This window comes from Eucalyptus grandis, chromosome 7 (assembly GCF_016545825.1).
Source record: "Eucalyptus grandis isolate ANBG69807.140 chromosome 7, ASM1654582v1, whole genome shotgun sequence".
In the NCBI taxonomy this organism is placed as follows: domain Eukaryota; kingdom Viridiplantae; phylum Streptophyta; class Magnoliopsida; order Myrtales; family Myrtaceae; genus Eucalyptus; species Eucalyptus grandis.
Window position 1 is genome coordinate 39,880,407 of NC_052618.1, and position 13,174 is coordinate 39,893,580.

General features: G+C 40.3%; 1 protein-coding gene across 1 annotated transcript; it reads right to left on the minus strand.

Annotated features, from left to right (window-relative positions):
- Nucleotides 1–2,509: 2,509 nt before the first annotated feature.
- On the minus strand, nt 2,510–3,450 carry LOC104428622 (putative EG45-like domain containing protein 1). The gene is made up of 3 exons (XM_010041589.3): nt 3,286–3,450; nt 2,873–3,194; nt 2,510–2,713 (listed from the first exon to the last, which is right to left on the minus strand). Exons 2-3 carry the CDS (start codon nt 3,145–3,147, stop codon nt 2,707–2,709), a joined length of 282 nt encoding a protein of 93 aa, XP_010039891.2. The 5' UTR covers nt 3,148–3,194; nt 3,286–3,450; the 3' UTR covers nt 2,510–2,706.
- Between the last annotated feature and the right edge of the window lie 9,724 nt (nt 3,451–13,174).

Below are 13,174 nucleotides of genomic sequence, written 5' to 3' on the forward strand. Positions count from 1 at the left end.
TCAATAATGATCTCCCTCTACAACTTAAAAATACGATAGATGAATGGAATAAACAATCGCAACCCAGTGAATAGTGTATATATCTTTTAAGTAGATTAAACAACTACTTTGCATATATAAAATAAGTATCGAGTCATATATGCATTGTTTCATTTCAACAAAGCTTTGTAGAAGTCAAATATACTCATCTACTCAACAATATTAAAACAATAGCGTCAATTATCCAATCCATTGATAAATCTTGATAATTTACATATCAATGGTTTATTCTATTACACGTTGATAATCCATTTCATCGACCAATTTATTGTTCGATATCAAATCATGATCACAACATAACATATGGTGATAAGGCAATCAAAATTCCTCATTAATAAAGTTTCCACTTACAAAGCTAGCGATTCAACCTAGAAAAATATCCTAAACAGTATGCATTCGCACAAACCCCTCACCGAATTCATAGTTATATTGAGCATAAAACAACCATCTTCTAATACCAGAAATCCAAATTTAAAATATGTCTCATAAATCAAGCAAATAAATTTTTACAATGCAACCCATCCGCCACTTCTCAATCATTTCTTAAATCATTTATAAACCCTATCATAAACTAGTTGCAAATTTTACAAATATAAATTATTTTATAATAACTTGCATAGCACGATTTCTAAAAATTTGTAAACAACCAAAGAGTGGTAAATGCTCGATTTGTTTTTTATGCAACAAAACATGCCATTATCCGTAGCATTTTCCAAATATAAGTTTTACAAATTCAAGGGAGATGGTACCACTCATCTGGGAATCACGTAACTAAATGAGCCGACAATCTCGCAATCAACAAGAATAAGCGTTAAACTCAACAAAACTCTACATGAATTACGAAATAGCTAAAAGCACACAAAACTCGATCTCGAAACCCTAAAATTTTGCTCAAACAAAACTATTGCTTCAAATCAACCTTCATCAAATCCCATGGCTCTACAATGACATAATCCCCTCCAAAATTCTGAATTTAAGCCATAAATTTGAAAACTATATCGATCGACAAACGAGGCGCATATACTTATTGAGTGTTGCCTTACATAGTCGAATTTACTTGACGAGACCTATCATGGATGCAAAAAGCCCTTTCTCTTTTCCTGATTCCTCTTTCTTTCTTCTTTTTTTTTTGGCTCCTTTCCTTTAGCTCTCGGTCTTTTATTTAGACTAGCCTCCTTTTTTCTGCTGTTGCTGACTTTTCAACCCATTTTCTCTTTTTTTGCATGTCTTTCCTCGCTGTCACTGTTCAATAGACGAACCCCTCCTTTCTTTTATGCGGCTCTCAGTCGTTTTCTTTTCTTTTACTCTTTGACTGCTCAACTCCCAGTCCTCCTCAGCTATTACAAATACAATCATTAATATTGTCAACACGAAAATTATGATATTTTATAGCTAAAAACTAATGGATATAAAAATGACACGTTGATAAAAATTGTCAGCTTTCCAATAATATCTTCTTTTATTTATTTATTTATTTATTTATTTATTTGTGATTCACCCAATTTAATAAGGTTACTCAATAAAGACTTTTTAAATATGTAAACCTACCGTTTCAGATTCATCGAACTTTGGAAATTGAACATCTAGAAGTTCCTTTGCAAAAGGAACAACCAATAATGCAATAGCATGCTCCTATTAGGACTTCCGTAGAAAATTTGCTTACGGACATGCCGAAACCCTAGCTTGTCATTTCACTTCCACAACACAAACACATGACTAGAAGTTCCTCTTAGCGGGATTTGGCTTGGTAAGACGTGTTTTGTATACGGAGATAGACGTGAATTCCCACTTTCGACAACCAGTGCTGTGTAGCTCTCTTACGTTTTAGTCCTTCCTGCTCCGACCCGCCCATGCAGGGGGAGAGAGAGCGAGGGAATAAACAGTTGGTACAACAATTGGCATAAACAGTTGGTCCTCTGCGTATGGCGGCAATCAAAGGTTCTGTGACTTTAGCGCTTTTGATTGTTTGATCGCTTCCCTAATGACTTAGTAAACATTAAACAAGTTGGCTTGATTTGTTAGAAACCACCTTATCCTCATCCAATTGGACAGAGTGATGTCCTTTTGCTTCTACTTTTTGAAGTTTAGCGGCCTAAGCAGAATAGATAAGCCTATAGAATATTCCAAGCTGGGCTTTATATTTTACGAAAAATTCTTGGACCGACCGTCAGAACTGGATATCCTAGAAAGCTGTCAACTCACCGATGTTGTCCTGCAGGCGCTGTTTGTCACCAGTCCACATGACAAAAGTTCATCTACTATGTGCAGCCCATGCACTACCTTGAAATTTATATTTCCACGACAGTGCTTTGCCCCCGGAATTGTACGTTCCCATAACCAATTTGCCTGGGTAAAGCATTCCACATCGCAAGGAAGGCAAAGAAATTGACCATACATATTCCTCCACACATACATATCATCATTCCATTCTAGTTATAAAATTCCTCAATCTCATGAATTTGGTAATCACTTTGGAGTTGAATAGGGAGAGCCGGAGATAGCTTTTTATTTCAACGGAGGAAATGTCATGGACAAAAACAATAACAATTACAGTTATTCACATGAGTAGATAGCGAATGCAATTGATATAAGACTGCATAATTGAGTTCTACTAATTTGTTGCCGGCAAAGTTGATACTTCAGATGCACAATTGCATTTCTCCATAATCAAACCCTACACGTACGCAAAAGATGACATTAAAAAAAATCTGCGTTGCTGCCGAAGTGGCTGTGCACCCAACCATACCAACACCCAAACCCCTCAAACGTCAAAAGCCACTGTAGCATCGTCGACTGAAGAAGAAGAAGAAGAAGAAGAATAATGATTCCTTACACTTGGAATTTGATATCGAGGGAATCCGCGAACGGCTTAGCGATAGCATTGAACGCGTCCTCGGACAGGACCAACGCGGCGCCGGTCACGGACTGCTTGTATGCCGCCGCCGAGGAATCCGCCGAGAAGGCGTTGTCGATGATCTTGACCTCAATTGGGAGGTCGCTCGCGCAGTTGGAAGGGACGGACTGCGACGCGCCGACACACCACACCGCGTACACGCGGCCACAGGCCGCCCCGTTGTCCCACAGCTCGCCACCTGCCGCCGCGAACATGTTGCTCGGAGGAAGCTGGGACGGGTCATCTCTGTAGCATTCCGTCGCTAAACCAACAGCAAGAAAAGAACGGGATTTAGCAAGCTCCTCTCTCTTTTCTAATCCTCCCTTCTTCTTTTTCTGGGGTCAAGGACTTACGCGTGTACGGAGAGCTGTAATAAGCAGCCGTGCCGACGTCGCCGGCGGCCGGGAGACGGTCGCGAATACCACGGAGGCGAGGAGGAGGCCGAGGAGCAGCTGCTGCGGCTGCTGCTGCACAGGAGACATTTTCTTTTAATGCCCCCTACCCTTTTCTCAATAAAGAAAGAGTACTCTTTTTCCAAATCTTTATAGCAGGTTGACGGCCAGAGACGACAGCCCAGTAAAGGAAACTCCGAGAAAACTCTAGTACATTCCTCAAGTGGGGCCGTTCTTATCCTGAGGGGAATAATTTAGGCAGATGGAATATCCCAGCTCAATGATTTATTAATCCACTAACAGAGTACTTATCCACTGAGTCACTGACCAAAAAAAGAGTACTTATCCATTCATTGTATACATGCGTAGACCCTTTATTAATTTTCTCCTGTCAATGTCAAAAAATGAAGGTACGAACATTCTGATCCAACGGACAACGAATTCACACGGGGACAAGCGGATGAGAAATGCGTTCCTTAATTCCCGTTCACAAACTAAGCCGAAAGATATGATGGGATGCCTGAATTAATGAATTGTTGTGCTTACACGATCATAGATCTTGTCCACACAAAAAATTATTATATTTTACGGCTAGAAACCAATGGATATGAGCACAATGCGTCGATAAAGATTATCGGCTCTCCTATAACATCTCCTTTTTTTCTTTCATTTTTTTTGCTTTTTTCTTTAATGATTCACACAATTTAATAAGCAAAAGTACTCTTTAGATATATGCTATCTGCTGCTTGGGATTCATCAAACTCTAGAAATTGAACGTCTAGGGGCTCTTTTGCAGAAGGAATGACTAATGGTGCACTAGCGTGCGCCCGTCACTGACTTCTCTGGAAGATTTGCTAATGGATTCATGCGAATTATGAGGGACAATGCAGCCAGACATGACGTATTTGAATATAGAGACGGACGTGAATTCCCTACTTTTAACAACCACCGCCCCGTAAGGCTCACTTACATTTTAGTCCTCCCTGCTCCGACCCACCCAAGTGGAAAAGCACCTTTCTTTCGGTCAGGACAAAAGAAAACACACCTTCGGGAGCAACAAAATTTGTTAAGCTAGTATGACCATGATTTAGCAGCGCCGTACCTTTGATCCCAAGCTGCCTGAAAGAATTCGGACTCACTAGAAACACACGTCTTGGTGGTGGATACTGGGAGATTACTACTCCTTCATATTAGGGGTGTACAAAATATCCGGGAACCACCGGAACCGGTGGTTCTTGAGGGAACCGGTCCGGTTCTCGGTTCCATTTATGGAAACCGGTGGACCGGTCCAGTTCCTAGTTCCATGGGCGAGATCCGCCCGCCCGCCCACCCGGACAGCACCGGAACCTTTTTAATATTAAAAAAAATTACTAAAAGAAATCTTAGATCTCATCTCACTGTCTTCTAGGAGTGTGCAAAATACCCGGGAACCGCCCGGACTGTATTTGTAAATTCGCTGCGTTTACTTCTCCTACCATCCGCATCTCCACATACTTAAATTTGGTTTTTCTTTCTTTGGCTTGCTTTGATGTCACGTAGTCATTCTATATTGAAAACCAAAATTGTTTCGCGTCAAGATCGGTTCCATGGATCCACCCGGGAATTGGACCGGACCGACGGTCTAGTTCTCGAGTGGATCCATGTAACAAACGGGCGGATCCCGATTCCAATTTTTTGGAACCGGTCTTTAGCGGGCGGGCCATGCACACCCCTACTTCATATGCTATCCCCGGAACACCATCCTGGAACATGGGAGAAAGCATCATAACTTTGTGTGAGTGAGAGAGAAAGAAAGTATCCAACTGCAGAAACATTAATACAAGCAAGGACAATGTGTAAGAGTGCCGTTATATGCCCTCTACCATGAGCACAGAATGAATAATCAGTGATAAATTTACAACTAGATGAGATGCATGCAAAACTTGCGAAGTAACTACAGAGGACTGAAATGATCCACTTGCATTCTCACCAAAATTATAAGTTCTAAACACTTCGGGCCGAATAAATTGTCAACTTTTTGTGGTTCTCCCGTTGCCTCAACCAGTCATCCAAGAAAGTTAGCGTCGTCAAAGAAAATTGAGGGAGACACAAGGTATAAACATACGTGATTTAAAACCGACAAATATCAAACCATAAGGATATGCCTTAGGCCACTTTGGGGATAATTCATTCCATGTGGATCTGGTCAACATCCATCCCAGTCCAGGAAAGAAATGAGATCGGCAAAGGATCTCTGCAAAGATAAATCAACGAAGCTTCAAACGTGAATCCATGGTAAAATAAACTATAGCCTCGTAAAAGTACTCTCTCTCTCTCTCATTTTCACGTAGTCATTGCTCACAAGCTCCTCCTTCTGAAAGGATAGAAGCATAGGGAACACATATACATTGTTGAAATATAATACGCGGAAATGATAGGATCTTGCAATTTATGTCAATGCAAAATCACTAGAAAAATAAACGAGATATAATAAAGATACTAGAAATTTACGTGATTCGGTATGAATATCGATATCAACGTCCACGGAGAGAGTTAGTAGCAAATAATCTAATATAATTAGATAATCGTAGTTCTACAATCGCTATACGTTTGAGTATTTTCCACACCTAGATTTAATCAAAAATCTAAAGTATTTATAAATAAATAACTCACTTGGACATAAACTCACTATACAAAATTACTGTGCGTTCAAGCTCAAAATAAAACGCTCTACGTCACCAACTTAAGAACTCCAGCGTTCATCTTTGATCCGCGTACATATGGATTCGCGTTTTTGTTCAAAGCTACGTGCGGCGTGACTCTTCTCCTGGACCTGCGGCTCTTGCTTTTATTTTTATTTTATTTCTTTCGTCACGTTTCTTTCATCGTCATGCAGCGCTCTCCAGCTTTTCTTTTCGTGGCTCCACTCTTAGGCGGCGTGGACGTGCAGAAGGCTTCACGTCCCTTTTAGCTTCTAGTGCCCAAAGTCAAGACTGAAGACTTTGACTTTGGCCCCATGTCTCTTTCCTTCTTTAAGAAGGATTCGCACACTACAAGTAAGGAGAAGAAAACCTTCCTTTTTCTTCATTTTTCTTTTATCTCATATATCTACTCTTTTGTCTTGTAGTGATATTTTTCACGTCCAAAAAGTATGTCCAATAAGAAAAAAGAATTCTTCATTCGATTTGTAATCCACTTGGAAAAATCTTCCTCGATAAAATTCGATTTAACAAATCATTATCCATATTCAAATTCGAGACACTAATTTAATATACATGTCAAAACCGTCCAAAGACCAAACCAATCGAAAAATGAAATAGGTCCCCCATTAGAATTTCTCGGCTCATTTATTAAACACAATACATGAGAATTACTAGCATCATTTAAGTGTGAATCCTCTCATAAGCTACTCCTCCAAAAGGACAGCAGCACAGTAAAACCATCCAAAGACAAAGCTAACCAAATAATGTAATGGATCCACCATCGATACTTCTTGACTAACCATAAAAACACAATATATCAAAATATTGCCATCATTTAATGGGGTATAATATTCTCACTCGAATAGATTGACTCTTCCCAATCGATATTTCAAGCAAGATAGTAAATTTGCTAGAAGTTGGATGAAAGAGAGATGCAGCACTGAGTATTTTCAAATGTATGCTTAATATGACAAGTTCAGAAAGGTTCCTCCCACACGGCAAGGAAAGGGTTCCACCACACACTCAATATTTTCCTTTTCAAATTCAATAGACGACATAAGCGAAGGGTCTATTCACGAGAAAGTATATTCCTTGAGATATCTTATGAAGATTCGTCACGTTCTCAATGCTTAAGGGATAAAACACAAGAACATGTGACATCAACACGGTTTTACCCCATCCTCCTGTTCGCAGAGAGAGTTGTTTCTTTTCTTACCAAACATTTTGCACGGAGCAGTCGAGTTCCTCCGCTGTGCAAAGGTTGGAGTCTGTCACACAATTGACTCATTTTCCTAAGTCTTTTGTCTGTTGCAAGTATAATAAGACAAGCAAACAGAACCGACGGTTTCCAAGCAACGAGAGCAAGACATGGACTAATGGGCTCATTTTGGTTGATCCCTACTATTACAGAATGGATCCATCGATCAGCTTATCTACCGGGGAGATATGTTGGTTTAGTAGAAACAATTAGAGGATTTACATTGATCCTTTCTGGAGAATTAGATGGTCCTTCCAAAAGCCTAAATGTAAAAGAGTTCGCTATCTCTTTGTGATTTTGGATTCAAGATTTTTTGAGAGCATTACCAAAGTAAAATCCCGAAGAGTCTGGGTCGATATGGGGGAGTGCACCCCAAATGCGTCAAGTCTTTTTGAGAGCATTCCAAGAGTGGAAAACCAAAATGCATTGGGGCGACATCAAGGAATGCGCTCTGAAAGTTGTCTAATAAAATAAACCCAGTTGAGTTGCTCAGAATCTGGTATGGACATCACCTCACCCGCTCAAAAAGAGAGTATAAAAGTAATCCCAACACGACATTATAAGTCACTTTGCTCAGTTGGAGAGCACTTCCACTTAGATCTATTATTCCATATTTTGAAATTAAGGAAGTCACTGGCCAAATTCAGAATTAGTTTTTCTTTTTTAAGTACATTGCAGTAACAATGCTCTGGTTTCGCGGTTGCATGTTTGGTTCTTGCTGTGTTGTACCCAAATAAGCTCGACGAGAAACTTTGCTTGACAAGGCATTTGCTTGATTAATTAGTATTAGTGCCTTTCCAAATGTCAGCATTCCTGTAGCTATGCAACAACATTGTGATCCCCTGTACCTTCTGAGGCTGAACCAATATTGCATGGCGAAACAATTGCTCATCCATTTCTTTTGTGCTTTATTGCTGACGAGACCCAATTTGCCTCTTTCTTACGCTCCACTTCACATGGATTGAATGATTCTCGTTTTTTGTTATTTTCTCTTGTGCGTGTGCCTCTGTGTAAGTTACACGAGAAGGCGGTGTAGACTTTCATTCAGTGTCCGGCCTAAAATCTATGGAAGATACAATTTTCGTACACGTTTGTAGCTTAATGCAAAGGATTTCATACTGTACCATTACCGTGACAGAGTAAGGTCTAAATTCTTCTCTTGTATCAATGGGAGTGGGATGGTGTCATTTCTCACATCTATGCTCTTTCCATCATGGAGAAATGAAAAGGAAAACCTCAAGTTAACTGAATCTTAGTAGTGCATTATGAGGTCAGCCATGTGATCGCCTTAGGCATTTTAGCGGTATCACTCTGGTGCCAATCGGCTCCCTTAATCTATTTTAGCGGTGTCCTCCAGACTCTATAACTTCCCATCTGATAGCCTAAGTTAATTAGTATGCTCCAGGTTATTCCGATTAAATATAACAGCATGGCATCGGGATTATCAGTTCTCTGGAAAGAGCAAGGGCCTTCTTCTCTCTGGAGAGGTTGGTCCGGCAAGTTGTTTGGATACGGCATCCAGGGCGGCTGCAAATTCGGTCTCTACGATTACTTCAAGAACTTTACTCTGATTTGTTGGTTGACCACAACAGGAGTCTCATATTATTTCTAAGCAGCGCTTCTGCTGACGTATTCGCAAACGTGGCTCTATTATGTCCCTTTGAAGCTGTCAAGGGTCGAATTATCAGTTCTCTGGAAAGGGCAAGGGCCTTCTTCTCTCTGGAGAGGTTGGTCCGGCAAGTTGTTTGGATATGACATCCAGGGCGGCTGCAAATTCGATCTCTACGAGTACTTCAAGAAACTTTACTCTGATTTGTTGGTTGACCACAACAGGTGTCTCATATTATTTCTAAGCAGCGCTTGTGCGCAGGTATTCGCAAACGTGGCTCTATCATGTCCCTTCGAAGCTGTCAAGGTTCGGGCCCAAACGCAGCCCAGCTTTGCAAAGGGCTTAGTTGAGGGGATTCCCAAACTGTATAGGACAGAAGGTCTTTCTGGGTATGGTCCTGAAACTTTGAACTTTCTTTTTAGGGAGACGCATAAGGTATAAACATATGTGATCTAAAACCGACATATATCAAACCAATGCTCTCTTAAACTATAGCATCATAAAGGTACTTCATAGTCATTACTCACAAGCTGCTCCTTCCAAAAGGACAGAAGCATGGGAAACACGTACACATGACAAGACCATCCAAAACCAAACCAATTAAAAAATGAAACAGGTCCCTCATTAAAACTCCTTGGAGCAATCATTAAACACAATATATGGGAATTACCAGCATCATTTAAGTGCGAATCCTCTCAGAAGCTACTCCTCCCAAAGGACAGCAGCACAATAAAACCATCCAAAGACAACTAACCAAATAATGTAATGGGTCCACCATTAGTACTTCTTGACTTACCATAAAAACACAATATATGAGAATTACTACCATTATTTGATGGGGTATAATATTCTCCTCGCTGGCGAGGGCGACCATTGCCTAGCCCTCTGTGGGCATTGTCAATGGCTGGCCAGCCATTGAATAACTAGTGAGGTTGGGTCCTTATTTGGTTAGTCTTGTCTTTGGATGGTAAGTCAAGTAGTACTAATGAGCAACTAGCGAGGTTGGGTCCTTATTTGAAATAACTAAAATCACTTCAGGTTCTTATTTGAAACAAAGTCCATTTTGAATCTTTATTTGAAAAAAATATGGCATTTCAAGTCACTTTTTGGAATTTTCCCTAATAGTTTAAATGTGGTTATAGTACATGAGTAGGTCTTAGGATGGGATTACTGTAATTCTTGATGGTAACTTGGTAAGTTAAAATTTATGAATGGGGCAAAAGGCCATACAGTTCTGTACTCAATCATAAGATGCCCTGTCCTTTACTAGAAACCAGACAAGCAGAGGAAGGAAAAATGAGTTTAACCGAAAATACTATCACTACAGCATCAAATACCCGAGTTAATGGACACATATTTTGCCTCTTGAATCAAAAGCATTACTTAATTTTTCCTGCAAATTACCTAGAATTGGATCTGAAATTCCCAAAGTACTACATGTCCATGGTCATCAAAGCAAAATTTCTACAAAGTAACAACACAACAAAGCCCAGAAGGCAACGGCCATCTAAAATTACGGTATTCTATAGTTACACGACCTTCTGTGGTTAATAGACGACCCACAACCGTTATAATTTTCTGCATCTTTACTAGGAGTAGACAATCCAGTTCTAACAACCCCTTCTGATTTGTTCTACATCAAGCACTTCTTTCTCATGTTAGGAAAGAAGCCTTAGTCCTTCTATCTTGCATGATTTTGTAATTACTTTAGTTCAGCGACTGGTGCAAGCACACAAAATAGGAACTAAATCCCCGGTTCATTTGTGCTGTCAGAATACACAAGCTAAGATAAAGCTGCATTTGAGTTTGCCCGCATTTTCAGTCCATCAGCATTAGCAAACTCAAATATTCAGTGGGAAACAACTCTGTTTTTTCTCCCCCATTTATTTGCATTAGTCTTAACTTCTGAATTCTTTTCTACACACGAAATGGCGTTCAAGAAAGAAGTGAACAACAAGAACCTATAGAACCACACAAAACCCCCCTCGGCTGCGTTAGGTTTAGCTTTGGGAATGAGCCTTGAAAAAATACAAATATCTTTGGCTTAAAGAGTTCTAAAGAAATGCAAACTGCATTTGATAAAAAATTATTTATAGAACTATTTTATCGTAAAGGGTGTTTGGTAATTTTTTTTTTATAAAGGGCTTTTAGATTTTCTTTTTTCTTTTTTATTAAAAAATATTAAACTCTTTGTCGACTCTAATGAAGGTGAAAATAGTTTTGGAACAATGAGAGGTAAAATCGAAAAACTAAAAATTTATGTTAATAGTTTAAAAAAAAAAAAAACGTAAATTTTTAGAAGGCTGCAATGGCGAATATCAAGAGTCGAACGCGGGGCGCCTTGTTCTCCTTCTCGTGCTTCGATGATTCGTGGAAGTGACAAGGAGGAGGAGGAGTAGTGGCGAGTCAAACAAAGCCGAGCCGAAGCGGGAGACCGGCTTATGGAGCTGGACGATCGGGGGCCAGCCAGCCGAGGGCTGTTTGGAGACGAGGCTATTGCTATTCTTCGTCGGCGTAGCCCGATCCCGAGCTCTCGAGTCCGATCCGAGAGTTTACGAGGCGGAGCATTTCGCTAGTGGGCAGCCCGGCCCAATAGGCCCGACTCCTTCTTCGGTCTTGTGAGAGATTTTCCTGATTCGTTACTATGGGCCTTATTCGATGTATGATGTCCTCTTTTTAATGAAATCGTCTTGTTAATCCATTTTCGTAGAGCAGGCACGCCATCAAACTATGTGCGTCGGGTTCGCTCTTCTCCATTTATTTCCGTTTGGAGTCCGTAAAATCCCCGATAATGACATTTTTAATGGTGAACACTAGACTCTTGCATCGTTTGGCTCCTTTAGATTGGCATCTGACAAAAGCTTATCACACCTTTCGGTCAGCCAAAGGACTTGCTTTCCTAAGAAAACAAAAGCCAAATGCAGACTGTACATCAGACCATATTTGCTTTCTAGTGTTTAGTACAAGTGCTTCAATCTCCTAAGCTGGCATTAAAGTGTCGAAAAAACCCACATTGGCCCAACTCAACCCGACTCGACCCAACCCGAAAGTTAGCATGATATTAGGGTTGGGCCTTAGGTTTTTTCAGGTAGGGACTTTTAGATGCTTTTATTGTTAAGGTCGGGCCTACGTGGGTTTTTTGACACCTCCACAGCCCAATCTCTCTCTCTCTCTCTCTCTCTCTCTACACATGCACACATGCACAATGGGGACGAAACCACAGATCTGAGCCCAACTAATTGGTGTCGGCCCAACCCAACCCTACCTGTTCCCTTGGGTTGAATGATATTCAGGTCAAGCTAGGTTGGGTCAAGCATGCCCTGTAAGATTTCAAGTCAAGTCGAGTATCATGAAAACCCGACTTGACTTGGTCCTCTACGTATAGCAACAATGAAAGGTTTTGTGAGTTCAATGCTTTTAATTGTCTAATTGCTTCCCTAATGACTTGGCAAACATTAAACAAGTCTGCTTGATTAGTTAGAAACCACCTTGTCCCCATCCAACTAGACTGAGCGATGCCCCTTTGCTTCTACTTTTTGAATTTTTGTGGCCTAAGAAGAATGGATAAGCCTACAGAATATTCCAAGCTCAACTCTATATTTTACGAAAAATTCTTGGACCAACAGTCAGAATTGGAAATTCTAGAAAACTGTTACCTCACCGATGTTGTCCTACAGGTGCTGTTTGTCACTAGCCCACATGACGAAGGTTCATTTACTATGTGTACCCTATGCACTGCCTTGAAATTTATATTTCCAGAACGATGCTTCCCCCTTGAAATGTATGTTCCCGTAACCAATTTGCCTAGGTAAAGCATTCCACATTGCAAGGCAGAGAAATTGACTATACGTATTCATTACGTGTTCCTCCACACATACATATCAGCATTCCATTTTAGATATAAAACTCCTCAACCCTGTGGATTCGGTAATCACTTTGCAACTGAATAGGGAGACCCCAAGATAAAATTCTATTTCAACGGAGGAAACGTCATGGGCAAGAACAATAACATTTATTCACATGAGTAGATAGTGAATGCAATCGATATAAGATTGCAGAATTGAGTCTACTAATTCATTTTTGGTAAAGTTGATACTTCAAATGCACAATCACATCCCTAAGAATATATCACCTTCGTACCAAGAAAGCCGATATGAAGATTCCGAATCCAAATTTGGCCCCAGTCCGGACGGTAAAACGAGTGCTTTTAGACGGGTGAGACGGAACAGACAACGCAAACTTTCAGGCGAGGGTTTTCGAATAATAGATAAAGAACAAGAAAGAAAGAAAGAAAGAAGAAAG

Excerpts from the sequence above, each read along its gene's own strand:
- LOC104428622 (XM_010041589.3), bottom strand. The coding sequence starts at position 3,147 with ATGTTCGCGGCGGCAGGTGGCGAGCTGTGGGACAACGGGGCGGCCTGT.